This window comes from Hermetia illucens, chromosome 6 (assembly GCF_905115235.1).
Source record: "Hermetia illucens chromosome 6, iHerIll2.2.curated.20191125, whole genome shotgun sequence".
In the NCBI taxonomy this organism is placed as follows: Eukaryota; Metazoa; Arthropoda; class Insecta; order Diptera; family Stratiomyidae; genus Hermetia; species Hermetia illucens.
The window spans coordinates 13,619,555-13,644,452 of record NC_051854.1 but is presented as its reverse complement, the minus strand read 5'-3'; the positions used below and the strand labels follow the sequence as shown (position 1 = coordinate 13,644,452).

Sequence of the window (24,898 nt, the reverse complement as noted above, 5' to 3'; positions counted from 1 at the left end):
TCATAACGGAAGCTAAAATTAACTTTGAATTCTCCCCAAACGAATTTAAATTGCTTTTAAATGAAAAATGAAAATGCCCAATAAACCATTGGATTTGGTTTTTATTCGTTTAACTCCCACACATTTTCCTTTGATTAATACTATTGCTGCGCCATCTACCAACCGCTAGCGACATACCTTATCCACACAAGTCGCACGAATAACTGTCATCCTGCATTATTGACTTTTCTCTCTCCCCTATTTGCGTCTTATGTCAAAAATAATTTCAGCAACTCGAGTACTGTCAAAAACTTGTCCGTCACTCGTAAAATTGCCAAGTACACCCAAGTGCAAGCAGGAAAAGTTCTCCTCCTCGGGTTTATTGCGTTTCGTTTCCGCGTGTTTGCACTCCTACGTATCCAACAATTGCCTGAAAAACGTCTGTCGGGGTCGTTGTCGCGAAGGTGAAGGCTAACAAACCAAAATGCTGGCGCTCATCAACCGAATACTGGACTGGTTCAAGAGCCTGTTCTGGAAGGAGGAGATGGAGCTGACCCTGGTCGGCCTGCAGTACTCCGGGAAGACGACCTTCGTCAACGTGATCGCTGTAAGTTTGCCGTGCATAATTTGTGTTTTCAGCGGGTCTCGCCCCACGGCCGGGGGACGATGGCGCATTGTCGCCTTCGGAGAATCGCAAGCAGGCGGGTGTGTGTGGATCCCACGGCGGCTTTGTAAAATCGATGATAGTTTTTGGCACGGCTGTGAGCTGATAAGGGTGCTATCAGACGGGCTGCTCCCAAGTTAATTACGGAAATCGCTCCCAACCCACAGCTACCAGCCAGGCGGGAGCCCCAGAATGCGGGTCCAGACCGCCTTTGTGTCGGAGCTGTCAGAGGGGGTTCCTCTATTTTGCTCGATGACCCATGGGGTCTTGAGTTGTCGCGAGATGAGTCACTGCCAAATTTCTCAGCAGCAATTCGACAACGAGCAATTAATCGCAGTTTGAACCGCTGCAGCCGCGAACCAATTAAATTTTCCATTGTCCGCTGGCGACCCACTTGACTGATAAAAGCGTCATGTGTCACACGGCAAATGTTTGCGTCCGTATTACGACACTATCGCGAGATAATTAGGCGAAACATTAGTGGATGCGATAAAAGTGTTTGGAGTTTATTCTTAGCTCGGTCGCGTGGTGCTTGCTGTTGTGGTCACGCCAGATTTTGGCACTTTCACTTTTGTAAGGTCGCCTCCACTCCGTCACGGGTGCCACCTCCACTGGTGATGATTTATGTTGCAATAATTCTACGTGGACGACTCGATTCGTGATTCATTCCGACGTGCATGTCGCGTGCCAATAAGGATGCCGGTCGTCTCCCTTCGAGTCCCGGCCAACATCCACTGGTGTTGCAGGGAAGCTCGCAATCTATGAGCACCACTTCCCCGCTTCGTGGTAATGCACTTTCATTCTTTCTTCTCGGAATCATTTCTGCGGAGTCAATATTGAATTAATGACATAGACAGCAGCTGGCTTTTATGCAAATTCAAATTAGGTGGAGGCAAATATTTGGCCAGAGCTAGATCGCGTGAATGATTGAGGGAATATCTAAGATGGCATGCGTTTTGCAGAAATAGAATGTTTGTCTTCTGCTATGTTTGCAGCCCTATTTGGTTACTCAAGTTATGAGGGCGGTTGACTAAGTAAGCAATATTCATGCTATAACAAAGCCGGGGGAAAACCACAAGATTTGATGTTGTTTTCTTGGAAGAGGATATGCCATTCAGAAGCTATGCAGGCATATCTCGACTTTTCATGTTATTTGGTTCCATGAAAGTATAACGCACTGAAAATGTGATAAGTCGAAGCGTAAGTAATACATGCTCGTATGCATAGGGTATTATTCTGTTTAGGGAAGGTTGCACCGCGTCCTTAAAGAACTATTGTGCCCCTTTTGCTGGTTATAACCAGCAGTCTACCCATTAATCATAGTATCTCAAGCAAGCCTATAACCGTCAGGGACTTTAGCATATTCCCTACTTCCAGATCTTCCAACTTTGCATTTGGTATCAAGTGCTCTCCCAGATGCCTCGACCTACTTTGCGCAAGAGCCGGAAACTGTCCCAGGACATGTATAAAGGTTTCATCACACTCCGCACAAAACATGCAGACAACGTCCGTAGATATCCCTAGCTTCCCTAGGTGATAGTTTAGCCGACATTGACCAGTGAGAATTCCCACTATGATTCGGAGTTTCTTTTTGATGAGGTTTAAGCAATCCTTTGTTCGCATGGGTTCGTATCCCCCAATAAGCAACCTTGACTGCTCCATTCCTGGTAGGCCCGCCCACGATAGCTCCCTCAACTGTTCCTCTTCATTTCTTAGAGTCATAGCCATGAAACCGTTTCCGATTCCACAGAAGGGTTCTGGCCCATGTAAAGGCGTTCCTGTTCCTTTCTTGGCTAGTTCGTCCGCTGCTCCATTGCCTCCCAACCCAACATGGCCTGGAACCCATAGTATCCAGACCTTGTTGGAGGAGCCGAGCGTATTCAGTCTCTCAAGGCATTCCATACCAGTTTAGAGTTCACCTGCTTGGACCTAAGTGCCTTGATCGCTGCTTCGCTGTCGGTGAGAATGGCAATGTTTTGCCTCTGTAGTTCCTTTGGAGATTAAAGAAGGCACATCTGTCTATGGCGTATATTTCCGCGTGGAATATGCTAGTGTGCTTACCCATTGGCTTTCAAGTACATTTTCTTTGGACCAATGACCCCGGCAGCCACTCCCTCTGCTGTGGGGGATCCATCAGTGTACCAAGTAACCAGTTGCTGGTTTAAGCCGTACGTCCCAGCTACGCTCTCCCAATTTGCCTTGTTACCCCAACGTGTTTCAAACTTCTTATCGAAGTGAAACCTCGTCATGTTGTCCCTTGGTATCAGTAATTCGGGATACCGCCTAGAAAGAATATCAATCTTCCTTCGATTCAGGCAGCTCCCCGCCCCACTGATACTTCCGGCCATCCTGAATATTGCTCTCCTTGTCTGCATTTGTATGTGCAGATCGAGAGGGGTTAATCCCAGAACGACCTCCAGGGATGCCGTTGGGCATGTCCTCTTTGGAATTTATGTTATTTCCTGGCTTGTGTGCTGAGTTCAGTTCTTTCTGCTCAGATTACCGCTCCATAGATAATTATTGGCCTTACTATTGCAGTGTATATCCAATCTTCGGGCTGCAACCCATGTTTTTCCTGCTATGGACCTACAAGTCATCAGAGCGTAAGCTTACGTCTCCTAGTAATGGTACTATGGCGGTTTTGGCTGGATTTATATGCACTCTCGCCTTCTTGCTCCAGCCACTGGTCAGTTTGGACTCTATCACATAGGGTATCTGCATATTTGCCCCTAAAATGTCGTCCGTGTAACCCTGGACCTGTATTCCAAGTCCTGTATTAGCAAGTCCAGGAGTTCGTCCACTACCATAATCCACATAAGCGTCGATAGTACCCCGCCATGTGGACAATCTTGAGTAGTGTTCATGACAATAGAATTTGTACCTGTCGGTACATCTATTTGCCTGCTTTCTAGCATTTTCCGCATCAAGAACGCCAGGGTGTTTCCCACTCCTTTGCGAGTCAGGGCATCTTGTGTGCGATGTGTTGTCGAATGCTCCTTCGATATCCAAAAACGCGCACAGTGCAATTTCTTTTGTTTCTATGGCATCCCGTAGTACCTCTGTCAGCTAATACAGAGTAGTTCCAGTTGACCGTCCTGCCCGGTAAGGGTTTTGACAGTGATGTAGGGGATTACACTATCGTTCTAAAATAGTTGTCCATGATTTTCTCCATCGTTTTTAGTACGAACGATGTTAGGCAAATTGGTCTGAAAGATTTAGAATGCAAAGGATCCTTTTTATCCCCGTTCGGAATAAACACTACTTTTGCCCGTCTCCATGCCCTTGGTATATATTCCAGTGCTATGCTCCCCATTACCACCCTCAGAAGAGACTCTAAGATGATTCCTAGGCCTCTCTGGATTAGTGCTGGGAAAACGTCATCTACTTCGGGTGATTTCAGTGGTTTAAAAGTTCCCACTGCCCACCTTAGCCTAGCTTCTGAACATACCTCTTTTGCTAGTTTCCAGTTCTCCTTTCTTCCTCTTTTATTCGTTGTGGAGGTGTCAAGTAGAATGTTGTCACCTGCGCGCCATGGGGTAGGATCTTCATTCCTTTTTATCTGTCTGATAGTACATGCCTTCAATCTTAAGGAAACAGCAATTTGTGCGGCTCTCTCGTCTTCGTCCAAACGTTTAACTATTTCCATTTTTGTTTTTAAATTAATAACTTGCTTCAGGCTCTTCTTTTTAGAGGAGCTGTATCGTTTATCTATACTGCTATGCAGGTTTTTGATCCTTTTTCTGTTAAAACAATTTGTCGCTTAGAATATGAAGGTCAGTTTAAAAAGAAAGTCCTTTAGTCTTTACTTTTACTACCAAGATTGAATTAAAACTAACGAGGCTTCTTTTATTTGTGTATCAGATAATTATGTACATAGTTGGATGGATTTCGATATTTGCAACGTCCGAATCTTTCAGACTATTTGAACAGATTGCTTACATGCAACGGATGCTTATCCAGCGTTATCCGGGCATGGTACGAATCCCGATTTCTTTATTTCTTCTTAAAATCGAAGTGAAGGGAAACAAATGTTAGTCAGAGGGAGCAACGTCTGGAGAATACCAAGAATGCGGTAGAAGCTTCCAATTTCAATGTAACATGGGGACCAGCATTGTCATGTAGTAAAATGACTTTATCGTATCTCACTTTGCATTGCGACCGTTTGTCTTTGAGTGATTGCCTATGATTGTTGCTCAGCACGTAAAGCATTAAGCCCAGCTGGCTCCACTAAATATAGAGCATGAACTCAGAGTTGTGAATATTTAGTTTAGGCATTAACGTGGAAGAATGGTCCTCATGATTTTTCAAAGTTGTAGTCTCCTATCTTTATTGTTATCATTTGACCAGCGCGATTCGATGTTGTTGGTTCTTTGGTGTTTGGCGCCGCCTGCTCGATTTGGATTAAGGTAGACTGTTATCTCGGGTTGTTCTAACCATAATGCCAATATCGTCTGCGTAGGCCAGTAGTTGGGTGGACTTGAATAGGATTGTGCCTCTTGCGTTAACATTTACATCGCGGATCGTTTTTCCCGGGCCTGGTTAAAGAGGAGGCATGATAGGGCATCCCATTGTCTTATACCGTTGTCGATGTTGAATGATCTCGAGAGTAATCCTGTTGGTTTTATCTGGCCTTGCACATTAGTCAGGGTCAGCCTGGTCACGAGATACCAAATTCTCTCATGGCCGTGTACAGTTTTACTCTGGCTATGCTATCATAGGCGGCTTTAAAGTCGATGAAAATATGGTGCAACTGATGTCTATATTCCAACAGTTTTTCCATCTGATCTGATCTGTTGCTGATTTGCCTGGAGTGAAGCCTCTTTGGTATGGGCCAATGATGTTCTGGGCGTATGGGGCTATCCGGCCTAGCAAGAAAGCGGAGAATATCTTATAGATGGTACTCGGCAACGTGATACCTCTATAATTGCAGCACTGCTTGATATCCCCCTTCTTAAGTATGAGACAGATAATGCCTCTTTGCCAGTCGTCAGGCATTGATTCGCTGTCCCATACTTTGAGCATCAGTTGATGAACCACTTGGTGTAATTGGTCGCCTCCATATTAAACCAATTCGGCTGTCATTTCATCGGCTCCTGGCGACTTATGGTCTTTAAGCCGATAAATTGCACGGACTGTTTCTTCTATGCTTGGTGGTGGCAGAATTTGTCCGTCGTCTTCAGTTGGCGAGACCTCCAAGTCGCCGATATTACCATACTCAAAAATCTTCTAAGGTCTTTGACCGCATTGGGCAGTGGAAAGCTCGCGATCGCTTGCTCCTTGTGTGGGTCAGGGTTTATGGAATGGCCTAGAAATTTCAACTGCTGCTAGAGAAATCTGCACTTTTCAACGTTACGAATTAGACTATTGTCAAGGAGACGTGCCAAATGCTGGAACTTGGTGGAAGAGGCGACGAAGTAGACGAAACAAGTGAAAGTTATGTAGTACGGGGTGAATGAATCTATGGAAGACTTGCGCTGCATTGTACAGGTCAAAAGTCATCCATGTGAACTCGAAGAGTCCGAAAGCTGAAATTTCTGTCCTTGCACTATTTTCGAGAGCTACAGTGAGAGGAAGGAAACACGACAGTTCGGTAAATAATGCGCTAAATCTTAGATGAGTGGAATGGAGCACCGGTTCGGAATCGTCTGAGCATTCAGGTGTCTATAATCTTCACAACGTCGTCTTTGGGCTTGGGAACTCGGTGTAGTAGAGATGGCCAACTGAACTGAAGGCCCGAAAAAAAAGACTGACCTTCAATGTTCAGAAATGAAGCTTATTAACTGAAATCTCGTTTACGACTGACTAATTGATTGTACTTATTGAATAATGAAAGTTACTTTTACAACTTGACCTAGTTAATATATATGCGTAATATTGCACATTGTTTCTTATTGTCACCAATATTTGCATTCATTTTAATAATTGAAAAAATTAGGTTGAGCTATTGAACTTTACTGCATTGATTAGCAATTAATCAAATTGGATCAAGCAATTGAACTTTAAATAAATGTGTTAAGATTACCAATCTATATTGGCTAGTGCATTATCCAATTTCATGGATGCTGGCAAGATTTAGGGTGGTGGAGGTTTGCAAGGATGTGAATAAGGCAATGCTGCCGTAACTCGTGCGCATCTTGTGAATGTTAACACCTCTAGAGAACCGCCGTCGGCACACGCTAGTATGGCCTGCGTGCTCCTCGGCAGTCGCTGAAGCCACAAGGACTTCAGAAGCTATGAACCAACCTTGTCCTCACCCAGCTTCTTCATCTCTTGAAGCAGCTGGCAGCGTCAGATTCGTCAACAAGCGATTTAGCTTGGCTGTCTCACTTACTGACAAGCAGACGTCTGATGAGCTGTTCCTTAAGTCGGGTGTAGGAGCCCTTGCTCAGTACATCGGCGACGAGTGCGATTGATTCCTCGTCCAGGCTTACTAGCGCGTGATTAAATTTAATGGCGCCCGTCGTGACGCTCGCTAGTGAAAACTGCGCCTCCAAAACGGCAACACCTTATCCAAAACAGTTCGGGCGGTAGCAAGTCCCGCGGCCTCCTTATTTTGGCACGACATCCTTCGTTGAACAAATAACTATGGAATGATGTGAAGCCCCGAATAAGAGAGGACACAAATAAACCTAAGGCCAAGAGCGCGGGTTGAGGGAAAAAGCGTGTTTATTTTTAAGTAATGCCTACAGAATTATAAAACTACGTAACTAAGTGCAGCGACAATTCCATAACCCATGCCATATGCATGCACTCTCCTCATAAATACATTTTTAGTTAATTCAAGTTCAAAATTAGCTTTAATATAAAATTACGAATTACCGAGTTCTGTGTTTTCGAAGTCACTTAGCGCCTTGATGAGATCTTTCACTTCCGGTTTCCCGACTTAACTTAGAAATGTGACCTCAATCCCAGCCTGTTTTTGAGTTGGTGATTCCTACTCGATGGCATCATGTCGATGTTCAGCCCTTTCATCTTATGTTGTGAAGATTATGACCCCCAGCTGCTATTTTCTCCTATCTCCTTCGTTCGAGTGCATTCAATTAAACACTGTCTCACGGGCATAGAATTTTTTTAGCCGTCAATGCCTTCCAATAGAGTATATACGTTGATTAGCCAAACGTTGAAAAATTTAGTCTACATTCGAAGCTTACCAATTCTTTCGTTGATTGGTCTGAAGCCTTTGATCTTGTTGAAATTCTTGTGAGCGAAAATGCCAAATACTTCATTGCTAATAATTTCGTTTCCTGGACCGCCAAGCTGTGTACCCCTTGTACGTTTACACTAAGAGGTTCCGAACTCGAAGTTAATTTTTCATTGTATTTGCATGAGGATCCGAGGTTCAGTTCTGGGGTCATCTATGTTGCAGAAAACTCGCCGGTCACTCTCTTTTTCTTGTCTGCTGCTTCGCATTATTCATGGGTTGCGTTCTGTGGAAAAACAAATTACCTTTGCCATATAAAATGGCTGGCATGCAACACAAATTTTGAAACTAATGATAGAAGCAGAATCGTAGGTAGGCAACTTTTAAGGTCATGGCCACTATAGGAGTGCAAGTAAGACGAAATGTTCTGAATCATGAAATCAGCTCGTAGATATGGCGAAAGATATCAATTCATATGCATATAGATTTCACTCCTGACCACAGCAGGCAAGAGCAGAACCTCGTCTGGGCTTTCGTCGTCCAGCTCATTACCCCTCTATATTCCTCTATTCGGGAATTTAGACTGTTTATTTTAATCCTGCGTAAATCTACGAACTTTAAGGACATTACCGCTGATTCTATAACTTTGATAGCCGCTCGATTGTCAGACAAAATAACTATATTTCGCTTAGAAGTCGGATCACATCTTATTCGCCGACAAGTCATGTATCGCCGATATCTCTGCCTGGTAGATATTAGCACATTGGAAGGTAATGATTTGGATATTTGGGTATATCCGGGAAAACTATCGTTTGAATTCCAGCCCAGAATTCGTGTGTCGTAGTTTTTCTGAGACCCCATAAGGGTCTCTTCCCTAACTGGGAGAAAAAAATGATCTTTATAACCAACAACTGGAAACTCTGGTCGGCAACTGGTGGAGATGTCGTAAAAACACAATGTGTCAACCTGGAAAGCCTGTTCCCTTAACTTCTAAAGCGAAGTTGAGTTTGTGAAAGAGAATGTTGTGACTATGGTAGGACATTGTGTGATGAATACATTTTGAGCTGTTGAAACCGAACAAAAAGCTAAATTCAGAAAGGTACTGCCCGCAATATTATAATTTAAAAGCAGTACTCTAAGAAAAGGGTATGTTTAATAGGAAGGACATCATACTGCTTCATGATAATGCCATGGTATATATTGCTTTGCCGACTCGTCAGAAACTTGTAGGCTTAAAATCTCTGTCACATCCAGAATACTTCCTCCTCCCTGGCACTCTCTGATCTCTACTTGTTTTTGTGTTTACAAAATTATTACCGTGCAAAAATCTTTAGGTGTTTGAAAATGTGTGTGAAAATGGGATGCACAAATTGTCATCTACTTGGTAGGAAGTAAAGGTATTCAGATGAGCTTTTTGGAGCAAATCAAAGCAGCAGCGAACAAGGCTGCAGCTGGAGTTTCGGCGTTAAGTAGGCTAATGGCAAACATTGGGGGACCTACGTCTAGCAGGCGACGTGAGTTCAACGTAGTCTGTTCTGCTCTATGGCGCAGAGGTATGGGCTGCCGATCTTAACAAGGAGGCATATCGTCAAAGTCTCGCGCAAGTACAGAGACGGGGAGCTTTGCGGGTGGCGTCTGCCTACCGCACTGTCTCTGAACTGGCCGTGATGGTGATCGCGGGAGTGATTCCCGTCGCCCTTCTTGCTAAGGGGCGTCAAGCCATATACAAGCGGAAGGGAGATTGCGAAGAACGGCAACGCACTTTAGACAAGTGCCAGGTCTCGTGTCAAAAAAGGCAAATGGACTGCGCGGCTTATCGGCAACTTAGGTACGTGGCTGAATCGGAAGCATGGTGAGACTGATTATCTCCTTATCCAATTTTTAAGTGGGCATGGAAGTTTTCAGTCTTACCTGCACAAAATTGGAACGACGCGATCTCCGGGTTGTGTGTTTTGCAATGGAGTTGTGGACGACGTCCACCACACTTTTTTTTCTTGTGGAAGGTGGGATGGGGTTCGTCAGTAGCTCTATTTAAACACAGGGGATCTCTCTTCAGACAACATTGTCGAACAGGTGGAGCCGTGTTGCCCATTACGTTCGGGCCTTTCTCGCTGGTAAGAAGATAGAGCTCGACCGGTGGAGGAGCCGGAGGGCAGGGGTTCCTCCCCCTCAGGTTGGTGAAAGGAGTTCCCTGATTTGAAGGCTCCACAAGGCGAGAGAGTTCGGGGACTAGCCCGAAGTAATGTGACAAACGGTTCCAGGTTAGCTCTCTGATGATGGGGAGTTAGTTGGTAGTCCGACGATGTACCGAACCGGATGTCCCTTAAAAACACTTAAAAAAAAGAAAAAGTATTTAGTATTTGTTTTTTTTTTTTAAGAAGGAGTAAAACTTTGGGGAAGAACTAACATGTAATTGTGGCCTTAATATTTGTAAAATACCACCTATATCAAATATCACCTGACAAGAGCCTTCTGAGGTTACAGTCTGAGACGGATGTAAGCCCCGCAATATTACTATAATAATCGTAGAGCCTATTTTAACCTCAAGCCATGTTGTGGTAACACTGCCACCCTGCGGGAAAGGCCACAGCACGCATTTATAATCTTGGTAGTGAATTGCTACTCCCACGAATCCAAGCTTTCTAGCAGCCGTTGGTGACTTCTATTCTTTCATATGCTGACAAAGAAGTTACCTTCAAACTTCAGTTCCATGATATTTCGGTTAGGGAACTTGGAGACGGCGTTGACCATTGGGATGTTGGGAATTGGTTGTGACAAAATAAGTGCAGAAAATAACACTTTTTTCGTCACAGGTATGGACATTCTCTAGAGAAGTAGACTGTAGTTCTACCACTAATCGGAATGTCTATAATCGTACGGAGTGTAATGAAGTCAATAGTTCTGGGATGGCAAGTTACAAACAGGTACTATTTCCGCGGTTTGGTCTTCGATCTATTATCGTGGATGTTGCTCCAAAGCTGTCCAGTGATCCTTTGTCATCACAGGGGAAAAGGACTGGGAAAGACCCTACATTAATCCTTGGCGACCTTGCATCTTATTCGCTCTTGCGAATTTAAAAATGTTTGCTAGAGCATGCACAGGATGTTCAGATTTTTCATTTATGCGGAGTTTATCAGCGAATCTTTATCTTCAATCTGATGAAATGTAGGGTGGTTTTCTGTTTTTCCTTGTATATAGCTGAACTCATTACCTCGTTTTGCTCAAGGCAATAGTTTAAGGAGCAGTTCCCCGTTGGGAGTGCTACTAGGATTTTGAAAAAAATAATTTGCTTATTAATCGCTGGTAGTCATATTGTCCATTTGATTTAATCTTCATTGCTAACGGTTCAATATTGATCTAATGTACGTTTCTTGCAGAGACATTAAGCTACCCATAGCAGTGTTTTGGTAGAATTCCGCATTTAAAACGCGGATGAAATTAGTATATTCGGGGAATTCGTACTGGGCTTCCAGGAACATGGTGGCGGTGGGTGTTCTCGACATTCAGATCATCTTCTGAATTTTCTTGGCTCTAGAATCTTCTATAACCGCAGAAAGTACACTCAGAAAAGAAAATTGTTTTTTTTTCTAATATTATTCATGAAACATATAAGTGGGGGAATCACTGGAATACACAGCAGCATAATTGCTCCGAAAAAAGCTAGAATTGTATACATGTTCACCGCACATTCGGAAAAAACTACTTCCTCAATTGAAAATAATGGCCTAAACCTTTCCGCTCAATATAACTTTAATCGTGGGTTACTCAGTATCTATAGTTTGTAAAAATAATTTATGACGATTTATTGAAATTTGTGTTTTTGCAGCTTTATCATTAGAGTAGTAAATAATAATTGTTTAGCCATCAATTTGTGTGATATCCAAGCATGGAGATAAGCAAAAATATTGAATATTGTATTTGTTGATAGCTTTCTAATCTTCTATGCGAGAAGTGAATTGTTTATCGATTAATCACACTTGCATCCAGTGGTGGTATGGATTATGAATACATCTTATTCTGGGAATTTTCTTTGTTGGCTTTCCCGATAAGCGTTTACATATGTATGCAAAATAATATTCATAATTTGTTCATTATCGCCCGGCGTTATGCCAGTGTTTACTATATACATCCAGAGCGCTTATCTTGACTCATAAAGATTGCAACGAGTTTGTTAATGGCACAAATATTAAGGAATGCTTACTATATTTAGCTCTAATGCAACCCGGGGTTTTAGCAGCCAAAGATTATGTATCGTGCAATGCATTAGCAGATAGTGGATCTCCATCTTAGATAATCAGAGTGTGTTATGATATGATAACTTGGAGTTTTTTAGAATTATTATTAGAACGGAACTATTATTAGACATGCGAATGTTCAACATATTTGTTGGGGCAGTAGCAAATGCAATCCAAGAGGAGAGAAGCTATTTGATTTCATCACTTCAGCTGGTCTTATGACTGCAAACGTAGGGTGCGCCCCTACGTTCGTGGGACCGAGAAGAAGCGAAGTAATTCACCTAACAATCTGTACCCCAAAATTGTTAGAGTTGATTACACACTGGCGAGTGCTAGACGAGGTCTCACTGTCAGATCACCGATATCTAGAATTACAGTACAAAGACGGAACCCTAGGAAAACGGATTGGGCAAAGTTCAATGAACTTCTTGGCAATAAAGTACAGTTCCCTAGGCGACTAAGGACTCCTTTGGTGCTGGAAGATGAATTGAAAACTCTGAACGGCACACTTTTAGAGTGCTATGAAGAGACTTGTCCTATTTCCCGACGCCAAAGCGGTAAAACGGTTCCTTGGTGGAACCGAGAACTGCAAAAACTCAGGAAATCAACCAGGCGACTTCTAAATCGTGCTTGCAAAAGTAACAAGGACGAAGACTGGTTAAATTTCAGGAACTCACAACGTGAATATAAGAGGCTCGTGAGGTGCTCGAAACGAGACTCCTTTAGAGCGTACTGTGAGGAACTGGAAGGCGAAAGGGAGACTTCAAGGCTGTGCAGAGTCCTCAAAAGGGATGAGTCGGCCAAGTTGGATTCTCTTAGAAAACCCGACGGTACTTTCACGAGCTCCAGACTGGACTCAGTACAGACCCTCCTGGAAGTACACCACCCGGGAGAACGGGTGAGAGAAGTGGTAGGGGGAGAGTTGACGGTTCTTGCAACCCCTTCAACACGCAAGGGGAACTGGAACACTGCGAAAGCGGTTGTCGCCCATGAAAAGGTGAGAGCTGTCATACTGTCATTTGAACATTTCAAAGCACCTGGCATGGATGGCATCTATTCGGCAATGCTAAAGGAGGGTATGGAGCATTTAGAGCGACCTCTAAGAAATATTTTTCGAGGATGTCTTGCTCTGGGCTACGTGCCTTCTTCTTGGCAACAGGTTAAGGTAGTTTTCATACCGAAACCTGGGAAAGATGACTATTCTAATCCAAAGAACTTCAGACAGATCAGCTTGACTTCATTCTTGCTGAAAGGTTTGGAGAGACTGGTGGAGCGTTACATTCGTGGAAATGCACTTAGTCATACCCACTTAGTGAAAACCAACATGCTTACCAACGTGGAAAGTCCTGTGAGTCTGCTCTTCATTGTTTGGTCACAAAGATAGAGGATGCAACTTTGAATGGTGAGTACGCGATGGGGGTGTTCGTGGACATTGAAGGGGCTTTTGACTGTGCGCCTTTTCAAAAACTTTGTGATGCCGCCAGAGCGCATGGTGTTGATGATGCTTTAATTAAGTGGATCCATGCTATGCTAACGCAAAGATTGTTGTGCGCTGAGGTAGGGGTCGATCGCCACCTGACTACGGAAGCAACGAAGGGCTGCCACCAAGGAGGTGTGCTTTCGCCGCTTCTGTGGAGTATGCTGATCGACTCACTGCTATGCGAACTGCAAAATTTGCCAATACACGCTCAAGCTTATGCTGATGACGTGACTGTACTTGTTGTTAATCGGGATCTTGGAACGGTATGTAGGAATATACAGCGTGCCGTTGATTTGATATACAGCTGGTGCCTTAGGCATGGTTTGTCAGTTAATCCAAATAAAACCACAATGGTTTTATTCACAAAAAGGAGAAAACTGGATGGACTTTGTCTCCCTGAGATGAGGGGTACTACCCTTCAACTCTCCGAAGAAGTGAAATATCTGGGGGTCACTCTAGATAAAAAACTTCTTTGGAACAAACATGTAGAGGTAAAGATGAAACGAGCTCTCACAGCTTATGGGCTGTGCAGACGGACCTTTGCCTCGACATGGGGACTCAGGCCTCAGGATATACGTTGCCATCATTAGGCCGATGTTCGTATATGCATCCGTAGTGTGGTGGGTTAAGGTGAGACAAAAAGGTTTTCACCGTAAACTAGACGCACTGCAAAGAACTGTTTGTCTGGGTATCACTGGTGCCATGAGCACATCCGGCGCAGCTCTGAATGCACTACTCAATTTGCAGCCCTCGGATATATTTATTCAAAGCACTGCAATGAGAGCAGCTCATAGGCTAATTCGATTAGATCTATGGGAAAACAACGGATGTGTGGGCACAGAGCACAGAGGACTAAATCCAGTTCTTACAATGCCTTCCGATTCTCGTGTCCCCATACATCTGTTTGGTAGAAGATATGTAGCGTAGAGAGGACTGGGAAGACCCAGAGCAATGCGTGGCGGGATATACGGAAGTCTTCTACACCGATGGCTCAAAAACAGAAGAGGGTTCTGGAGCCGGAGGAATGCAGAAACCGTTTGAACTCTATGTCTAGATTCAATACGGTGGAACTACTCTGGGTACCTGGTCACTGTGGCATAGAGCGAAATGAAATCTCGGACGCTTTAGCGAAAGAGGGGTCAATCTCCCCTATGCCGGGACCATAGCCAGCAATTGGGGTATCAGTAGCATTGGCTAAATCTGTTTTCAAAAACTGGGAACAAGTTTCCCATAACGACAGGTGGCAGAGCTTAAATGCTACTCGACACACCAAACTTTTCCTGCCAGAACCCAACATACGTACCGCAAAGTTTATCCTGTCGAAAAGCAGAAGGACTTGCAGGTGTATGGTGGGCATTCTGACAGGCCATAATTCACTAGCTGGGCATATGTTCAGAATAGGAATTACTGAAGATGATACGTGTCCCTCCTGTAATGAGGAAGCGGAATCCACGCCTATGGGCGCATCAGGCATCAGATCTTTGGTGCCGATGTCCTCCAATTGCGACGGGTAGCATCACATCAACTAACGGAAATCCTGCGATACGTTAACGAATCCGGAATATTCCGTTAGACGGGGGAGGCGAGTACAATGGGCCAACACGGCCTGAGTGCTCAGAAGCTGTAGCTTCTCCCCCACCATACACACACACACACACACATATTATTAGACAAGCAAAATTTGGAATGATTTGAGCGAATATTATGGTCACATCCACTCAGGTCAGCGTTTCCCCAAGTGTGAAGTTCTCTTAGTGCTTTCACCTTGTAGTTACAGAACTCTACTAACCCTGTTCCTTCTTGACAAAGTTAATACGTTGTTCTATATTCCGTTCCTTCCGATTAAGAATTTCGCACTCCATCAATTAACTGTGCTGTTTGGATAACTTTGTGTATTTGGGTCCTTTAAGATTATTCAAGTATTCCAAATGTTCAGTTTCTTGAAACTAAGATTGGTTTATAGGCTATGAGAAGCTATTCACGTCTTCACTTGCTTCTATCCTAATGTGTTTTTGCATCTACACAAAATGCTATTTCAGAATCCGGTGACAGTATCAAACTCAATTGAGTTCATTCGGTACGAAGTCAGAACCGTGCTCGTTATCTAGGAATGAAATGATGTTATGGGTCTACATCTTCTGCCCATTTTTTTTCAAAATATTTGTATGTATTTTTACAAATTAGATTCTCAAAAACTGATTCAGTTTTGATGTTTTTATATTTCAACCTCTGATTTCAACGTCGTTTCTAATCTATACCGTGAATTTCTCAATGTATCAGAAAATCGATCCCCCTGATTTGGATCACAAGACCTGTTAGTCATGATGTTTTATGATAACAATTTTAAATGAAATATCTAGATTATAATTCTTCGACTTAACAGCGGATTGACAGGTTCTTGTAACACTTAATTTGACGGCAAATTAGTTTAATAGACAGAATGCTAAGTTTCGTTTTGATTGGTTTTTGATCACATTGGTAGTAGCTTTAAGGAGAGAATAATTCTACCAGGATTTGATCATCAATTATTGACATTTGTTTGAAGGTATTTTTTGGTATTGAACGCTGCTGCAACGTGATCGTATAAATCGATACATTCAATCTTGGGCGCAACCGTTTTGCGGACATTACCGTAGGGTGGTACCAACTGGATGTTGTCCGACTCATTAACAGGGCTACATTCGCTTCCACTCAGGTATCTCAACATCAAGATCAAGCTGAGACTGTTCTGTACTAGTGCTCCTTCTATATTGCTATATGCAGCAGTACGTAGAAAGTAAACTCCACTGTTATCCAAAAGCTCTAAGCCTTCGTTAACATGTCTGCGAGTACGACAATTTGACACTATTTCAAACGGAGAACTTGGTCGACGCAAAGGTCTGGCACTCGTACGCAGTGTGATCGGAAGTAGAATTGCAGTGGAATCCTAATATATAATATACATTCCTAATCCTACTGTTAAGGGAAGTTGTCCTGTGTCCTAAAAGAACGATTGTGTCCCTTTACTGGTTATAGTATACCCATTAACTATACCCTTACCTACTGTGTTCCCTACTTCCAAGCATTTCAACTTGGCATCTGCTATTTTCCCCTCGTTGTAATGCTATCCTTACAGTACAGTAATTCTGGATAGCGCCTAAAAATAATATCAATCTTCCTTCAATCTAGGCAGCTCGTCATTTATTTGTTCTTCCACACATTCTGAAGGTCCCAGAAGGGCCTTCAGGGATTTCGTTGGGCATGTTTGTGTAATTTCCTGTCTGTCGTACTGAATGGTATTATGGTGGCCTTAGCAGGGTTGATGCGCAACTTCGCCTTCCTGTACCAGGCACTAGTGATTCTTAGTCCAGTCCAGTTGTTTATATGAGGAGTTCGTTTTTAGCTTCACATAAACTTATTTCACTCACTACACGCGTGGGATTTCATAGTTCCTATATGTCCACCAAACTCCGTTTGAATTGAAGCAGCCGTTTTGGAGAAAAGTGCGTGTGTCAAACTGATAGACAAACAGATTGTAAATCAATTTTAATATGGTTTTGTTTTACACAGAACCTTAATATTCCGCGACTTTGCGTCTCAATGCTTACATAAACTGTGCCTGGAATAAAAAAAATATGTATCCTACAGAGTCGCAAGTAGACTCAAGGGTAAAACCAAAGATATTGTACATAAAAAATAAAATAATTCGAAGGCATTATTACTTAAATAGTCATACATTTATTAATAATAAAAAATTGTAATTTCATAACAAACCTCTCAATTTTCAAGATATCTTGTCTCTGTTCTGTCTTAAAAAAAACAAATCTGTTCGGTGTCCATCCGATACATTCGCCATTGGCAGAATTGCTATTTACAAATTAGCGATTGATTGAGTCGATTTCTTTTAAATCAGGCACAATTGGATTGTTTTGCCAACGATTATTATTATTATTATTCTCACCGTCGAATCCTGCAATTTCGCGAGCAACTTCTAGAATTCGATGTTCATTAAAAATATCAGCTATCAGGGCATTGTTGTCAATTTGAACATAGTCTAGTAGCTGAGAACCATCGATATTCTCCTGTTTTATTTTCGTTGCTTCTGCTATGCATTGGAAAAAAGGCAGTGACAAATAGTCATTGTCGGCCCACTAAAATTTTTCTCTCTGTTTGGAATTTAGAGAGCCCTGAGTTAATTGAAAAGAAACTTTTAATCCTATTTTTGCCTCCTTTTTAGCTAGCATCTACTACTCTACATCTACACAGACGACTACGGCTTCATCCAGGGCAGAGATAACTCTGAATAGGTGCCTCACTTTAGCTACTCCCACCCTGGGAGGTCAGCGTCTGATGAGTTGCGTCTGCCCTGAACGAAACGCAACAGAATACTGATATCGCTCTTCAATTCAAGAGATGCTCCTCCAAGATTCGTTTCGTTGGACTCTTCCATAAATTAATAAAAGTCCTTTCATACCATAAAACGGAAAGCAGCCCCAGATCATCTTACTCGGCGGCTGGCGTGTGTGTGTGTGTGTGTGTATGGTGGGGGAGAAGCTACAGCTTCTGAGCACTCAGGCCGTGTTGGCCCATTGCACTCGTCTCCCCCGTCTAACGGAATATTCCGGATTCGTTAACGTATCGCAGGATTTCCGTTAGTGGATGTGATGCTACCCGTCGCAATTGGAGGACATCGGCACCAAAGATCTGATGCCTGATGCGTCCATAGGCGGGGCACTCACATAGGAAATGCTCCGTGGATTCCGCTTCCTCATTACAGGAGGGACAAGTATCATCTTCGGTAATTCCTATTCTGAACATATGCCCAGCTAGTGAATTATGGCCTGTCAGAATGCCCATAATACACCTGCAAGTCCTCCTGCTTTTCGACAGGATAAACTTTGCGGTACGGATGTTGGGTTCTGGCAGGAAGAGTTTGGTGTGTCGAGCAGCATTTAAGCTCTGCCACCTGTCGTTATGGGAAACTTGTTCCCAGTTTTTGAAAACAGATTTAGCCAATGCTACTGATACCCCAATTATTGGCTTCGGTCCCGGCATAGGGGAGATTGACCCCTCTTTCGATAAAGCGTCCGAGATTTCATTTCCCTCTATGCCACAGTGGCCAGGTACCCAGAGTAGTTCCACCGTATTGAATCTAGATATAGAGTTCAAACGGTTTCTGCATTCGTGAACGATTTTCGAGGTGATCAAAGGACTGCTCAATGCCCTCAGTGCAGCTTGACTGTCACTGCAGATTGCGATGCGCCTGCCCTTCAACCGCTCGTCAATCACCCAGTTTGCCACCCTTAGGATCGCATAAACTTCGGCTTGAAAAACCGTTGCATATTGTCCCAAAGGAAAAGCCCACTTCTTGTTTTTATTCGAGAGGTAGACTCCGACTCCAGAACCCTCTTCTGTTTTTGAGCCATCGGTGTAGAAGACTTCCGTATATCCCGCCACGCATTGCTCTGGGTCTTCCCAGTCCTCTCTACGCTACATATCTTCTACCAAACAGATGTATGGGGACACGAGAATCGGAAGGCATTGTAAGAACTGGATTTAGTCCTCCCAGTAACTCTTCCAATGCTCTGTGCCCCCCACATCCGTTGTTTTCCCATAGATCTAATCAAATTAGCCTATGAGCTGCTCTGATTGCAGTGCTTTGAATAAATATATCCGAGGGCTGCAAATTGAGTAGTGCATTCAGAGCTGCGCCGGATGTCGTGTTCATGGCACCAGTGATACCCAGACAAACAGTTCTTTGCAGTGCGTCTAGTTTACGGTGAAAACCTTTTTGTCTCACCTTAACCCACCACACTACGGATGCATATACGAACATCGGCCTAATGATGGCAACGTATATCCACATTACCACATGAGGCCTGAGTCCCCATGTCGAGGCAAAGGTTCATCTGCACAGCCCATAAGCTGTGAGAGCTCGTTTCATCTTTACCTCTACATGTTTGTTCCAAAGAAGTTTTTTATCTAGAGTGACCCCCAGATATTTCACTTCTTCGGAGAGTTGAAGGGTAGTACCCCTCATCTCAGGGAGAGAAAGTCCATCCAGTTTACTCCTTTTTGTGAATAAAACCATTGTGGTTTTATTTGGATTAACTGACAAACCATGTCTAAGGCACCAGCTGTCTATCAAATCAACGGCACGCTGTATATTCCTACACACCGTTCCAAGATCTCGCTCAACAGCAAGTACAGCCACGTCATCAGCATAAGCTTGAGCGTGTATTGGCAAATTTTGCAGTTCGCATAGCAGTGAGTCGATCAGCATACTCCATAGAAGCGGCGAAAGCACACCTCCTTGGGGGCAGCCCTTCGTTGCTTCCGTAGTCAGGTAGCGATCGACCCCTACCTCAGCGCACAGCCATCTTTGCGTTAGCATGGCAGGGATCCACTTAATTAAAGCATCATCAACACCATGCGCTCTGGCGGCATCACAAAGTTTTTGAAAAGGCGCACAGTCAAAAGCCCCTTCAATGTCCACGAACACCCCCATCGCGTACTCACCATTCAAAGTTGCATCCTCTATCTTTGTGACCAAAGAATGAAGAGCAGACTCACAGGACTTTCCACGTTGGTAAGCATGTTGGTTTTCACTAAGTGGGTGTCACCTAAGTGCGTTTCCACGAATGTGACGCTCCACCAGTCTCTCCAAACCTTTCAGCAAGAATGAAGTCAAGCTGATCTGTCTGAAGTTCTTTGGATTAGAATAGTCATCTTTCCCAGGTTTCGGTATGAAAACTACCTTAACCTGTTGCCAAGAAGAAGGTACGTAGCCCAGAGCAAGACATCCTCGAAAAATATTTCTTAGAGATCGCTCTAAATGCTCCATACCCTCCTTTAGCATTGCCGGATAGATGCCATCCATGCCAGGTGCTTTGAAATATTCAAATGACAGTATGGCAGCTCTAACCTTTTCATGGGTAACAACCGCTTTCGCAGTGTTCCAGTTCCCCTTGCGTGTTGAAGGGGTTGCAAGAACCGTCAACTCTCCCCCTACCACTTCTCTCACCCGTTCTCCCGGGTGATGTACTTCCAGGAGGGTCTGTACTGAGTCCAGTCTGGAGCTCGTGAAAATACCGTCGGGTTTTCTAGGAGAATCCAACTTGGCCGACTCACCCCTTTTGAGGACTCTGCACAGCCTTGAAGTCTCCCTTTCGCCTTCCAGTTCCTCACAGTACGCTCTAAAAGAGTCTCGTTTCGAGCACCTCACGAGCCTCTTATATTCACGTTGTGAGTTCCTGAAATTTAACCAGTCTTCGTCCTTGTTACTTTTGCAAGCACGATTTAGACCGGCTGGCGTACTGTGGTCTGAACACACTTTCCACTTTATCGCTCATCTGATATTCTCTATACGTGGTGGATCCCATCCGATCCAAAAATATTAATTGGGATTCATCGGAGAATATTACAGTTTGCCACTGTTTCAAAGTTCAATTTTCGTGGTTCTCCGCATTCTTTCATTTGAAAAAGGTCTTCTTTGCGGGACGTCGGCCATGAAATTCGTCCTCTCTGAGCCCCATACGAACCGGCGCAAATACTTTCTTCGCATCTACATTTTTACACCAGAGAAAACTGCTTGTCAATCCAAATTAAAATAACGGATTCACCGAGATTAAGTACGGCGCACCTAACTGACCGGATTTTCTTGCCCAGTACTGTATATCGATTAACAATAACATGTCGTTCAATTCGATAATCGACCTCCAAGTGTTTCAACCTGTCATCGGCGATAATTTCGTCTAAGGATGACCGGTGAGTATTGTCACTATGATCGGGAGGCTGAAGTTTAAACAAGCTTGGGTTCGTACCCCCCATGATTACCTAGAACTGTTTCATTCCTGTTAGGTTCGCCCAGTACAGTTCTCTCAGTCGTTCCTCTTCGTTTTTCAGTGTCGTAGTCATGAATCCATTTCCGATTCTACAGAAGAGCTCTGGTCTATATCATCTTGCTTCTTTTCTGGTCAACTCGTCCGCTACCTCATTGCCTTTGAACCCAAAGTCGAACCCAGATCTTATTGAGCGAGTCGAGTGTGTTCAATCTGTCAAAGCATATCAGGGCATTTCTAATCTGGCTTACAATTCACCTGGTTGGGTCTAAGTGCCTAAAAAGCCGCCTGGCTGTCGGTTAGAATAGCAATGCACTGTCACCTATAATTCCTTTCGGAGGTTACCTATGGCGTATATTTCCGCCCGGAATATATATTTTCGAATATAATTTCCTACTTTAAAAATACCCTTTTCTTTGCAAATTGGAGGGTTATTTATCGCTGAATCAAAACAGAAATCGAATTTGTTAGAAGGTGATTGCGTACAATGGTTGTGTCTTGCGTCGTCGTCTTGAAGTGGCTGCTCCGAAGGGTGCTGGAAGTCGCTGGCAAAAGTTTCAAAGTTTGTCCTGCCATAAAAGGCAGGAAGACGATGGGTCTTAAACTATTTACGATATCTTATGTGTTTCCTGTAAGGATTGTTTCACAGATCCCGTAAATTATCTTAACTAGTACGACAATTACGAATTATTTTCAAACGTTGATTGTCTTCGAAAATGTCACAAATCGTGTGAATGTTCTTCTGCGTAGTACTGCGGATTTTTTTTTATATCAGGCATCTTTGCCGGGTGTGATCCCCCATCTACCAGATTGCAACTGATTTTACGCCTTCACGAGCAAACAATTTAATGATGTTTCGTTTGCTCAGTAGTCGAGAGAACTTTTAGCTTCGATATTCTGAATGCTACGGTTCTACTGGTTGCATTCGGCAAACCAACGGTTTTCTCCATGCCTCACATTTCTCTTAACACACTGTTGTCCAAATTTTTCAAATGTTCGTTTACTGAATACTGGCTAACAAATTGTCTCCAGAATTTAACTATGAGAGTCCTGTAAACCCAAATAGACAGATAGCACGGGCATCTTTGAAATGTTCTCGTGGAAAACGGTTTTTATTCTGCTCTACAATGTCAAAAATGTGTCAGTTCCCTGATGATTCGTACCTTTCTGAATTTTTTTTTCTGACTTCTCCATCTGAGAACAATATTTGCTTGGATCTTTGCTTATTATGTAGTAGAATTAAATATTAAATTTTATATCATATTTTCAGTCTGGACAGTTCAGCGAAGATATGATCCCTACAGTCGGATTCAACATGCGAAAAATCACTAGAGGCAACGTAACAATCAAAGTATGGGACATTGGTGGTCAGCCACGGTTTCGATCAATGTGGGAAAGATACTGTCGCGGTGTTAATGCCATTGTGTAAGTTTAAATGTCTTCTATGGAACATTGACAGGGAACTGATATAAAATTGATCCTATTTTAGTTATATGGTCGATGCAGCAGATCGTGATAAGATGGAAGCCTCAAGAAATGAATTGCATTCGTTACTCGATAAGCCACAATTGAGTGGAATTCCGGTGCTAGTTTTGGGTAATAAACGTGATTTGCCAGGTGCTCTGGATGAAACAGGTTTAATTGAGAGAATGTGAGTATCATTGATAATAATATAATCGTTTGCACAACAATCCATATTAGGATCAGGGCCTTGAAGTGTGTTAGAGCACTTCATTTAAGACCGTAACGGTACACTACAGTACACTCTAGGGGGCAATGTAGTCAGCATTGCACTCGCTCTAGATTATTATCCTGATTTGACTCAGGTACTCATTCACAGCTGAGTCGATTGATATCCCACTGCCACCAGTGAGAATTGAACCGCGACCTTTCGTACGACAGCCTTGCGCTCTAACCACTCAGCTACCTGCACATTAGTATCATTATTATGGTTATTTAGACAGAAAGTTATAAAAGGTTTTTTTTTTCTCCATTCACAGGAATTTGTCTAGCATACAAGATAGAGAAATTTGTTGTTACAGTATTTCTTGTAAGGAAAAAGATAATATTGATATAACATTGCAATGGCTGATTGCCCACTCAAAAAGTCAGAATCGTTAGGATACTTTTGATTTTAACTCTTTAATATTATTCTTATTTTTAAAATAATGTGAAAATAAAAAATATGAAACTATAAAACAAAACAAAACAGTAGAGAACACAGAAAATTTATTGTGAGATATTGATTTGTTGCCTGGCGCACTATCAAAATAAAATCTAACAAAATTAAATTTGTTACTTTGCTCAGCGTTTTAATAAGATTCGTTTCCGATTGTTGACTTCGGACGTAGACGAGAATCATCTGCGGTCGCTTAATTTTGTTTCGTTTGTTTGTCAAAATCTGTAGAAGGCCGCAATGTAGGACTGAATTTCTCATTTTGATTTAGAAATCTCTTCCAGAATGGACAATTTCTGTGCCAATTTATATAGTCATCTTACGCCTAAATGTTTACCGTGACGTTCCCACCTGGCTTTGCTCGTGTGTTGAAAAATAAATGTTTCCAGCCCCCCTCATCCAATTAATGTTCCATGTTATGTTTTCATATGATCAATGGATGCAGAAGAAGTTTGAGGAAGGACATGTTGCACGTGATTCAGTTCTTTTGTTGTCCATCTTATTAGAAACGTTGAGCAGTCTTAAATTTCAAGCTAAAATATGAAATGATGTTACAGAAAATCTCTTACTCTATTTTACTATGGTTTAGATAGCAATTGAAGACAAAGAACAAATGAGATGAAACCAATGCGATAAATAGTTCTCTTTAATGTACGCCACCACAGCTACACTATTGCAATGACTAGTGAAAATGCCGAAAATTTAAAGGAAATTACTCCCTGTGTAGACAAATTTATTAGCAAGACGTTTTTCCAACAAATAATAACATTACACTTCTCTCGTAAGCAATTACAAGCATTGAACGAAAGTTTTTACACATCAATATGTAAATAGAGATATAACTAATATTATTATTATTATAATTGCAAAAATTGATAAAAAATATTGAAATTGTACCTATGATCGATTATTATTATTATTTTTATTCGTCTCGAGGTGATTTTGTTGATATGTTTATAATCAGACTAAATAGCGCATGGTTTTTATATTCGGTTTATCTTAGAGTTTAGTTTTTGAAAGCAAAAAAAAGCTGATTCTCTCGATTATAGAGTCGAAAAGGTCTAAAGCCTCCAAGTAACATTGCAAACTGAACAAAAAATAGTGAATAATTACAACGATTTTGCTTAATTTCGTTTTTAAATCAAGATTTTTGTGCTTCAGTAACATTAGGATTGTTCCATGAAAAATAGATTTCCCTAGGCCTTACTGCTTGTGTAAGTCTCCGAACCCTCAAATGGCCCAAGCGTTTCAATTGTGATGTTTTCTTATTCATATTAGTTACTATAAATTATTAATCTTCTGAGTATAATGACATATAAAGATTGTGTTTATAAGATTGAGAGTATAGCTGGTAAAGCTTTTTATAAAATACTTTAAAAATACATGAAATTCTGAACTATTAA

General features: G+C 42.5%; 1 protein-coding gene across 1 annotated transcript; it reads left to right on the top strand.

Annotated features, from left to right (window-relative positions):
• Positions 1–253: 253 nt before the first annotated feature.
• LOC119659443 (ADP-ribosylation factor-like protein 8) lies at positions 254–24,898 on the top strand. Its single transcript, XM_038067528.1, has 4 exons — positions 254–586; positions 22,590–22,744; positions 22,809–22,970; positions 23,320–24,898. The coding sequence occupies exons 1-4, from the start codon at positions 464–466 to the stop codon at positions 23,438–23,440; spliced, it is 561 nt and encodes a 186-aa protein (XP_037923456.1). The 5' UTR covers positions 254–463; the 3' UTR covers positions 23,441–24,898.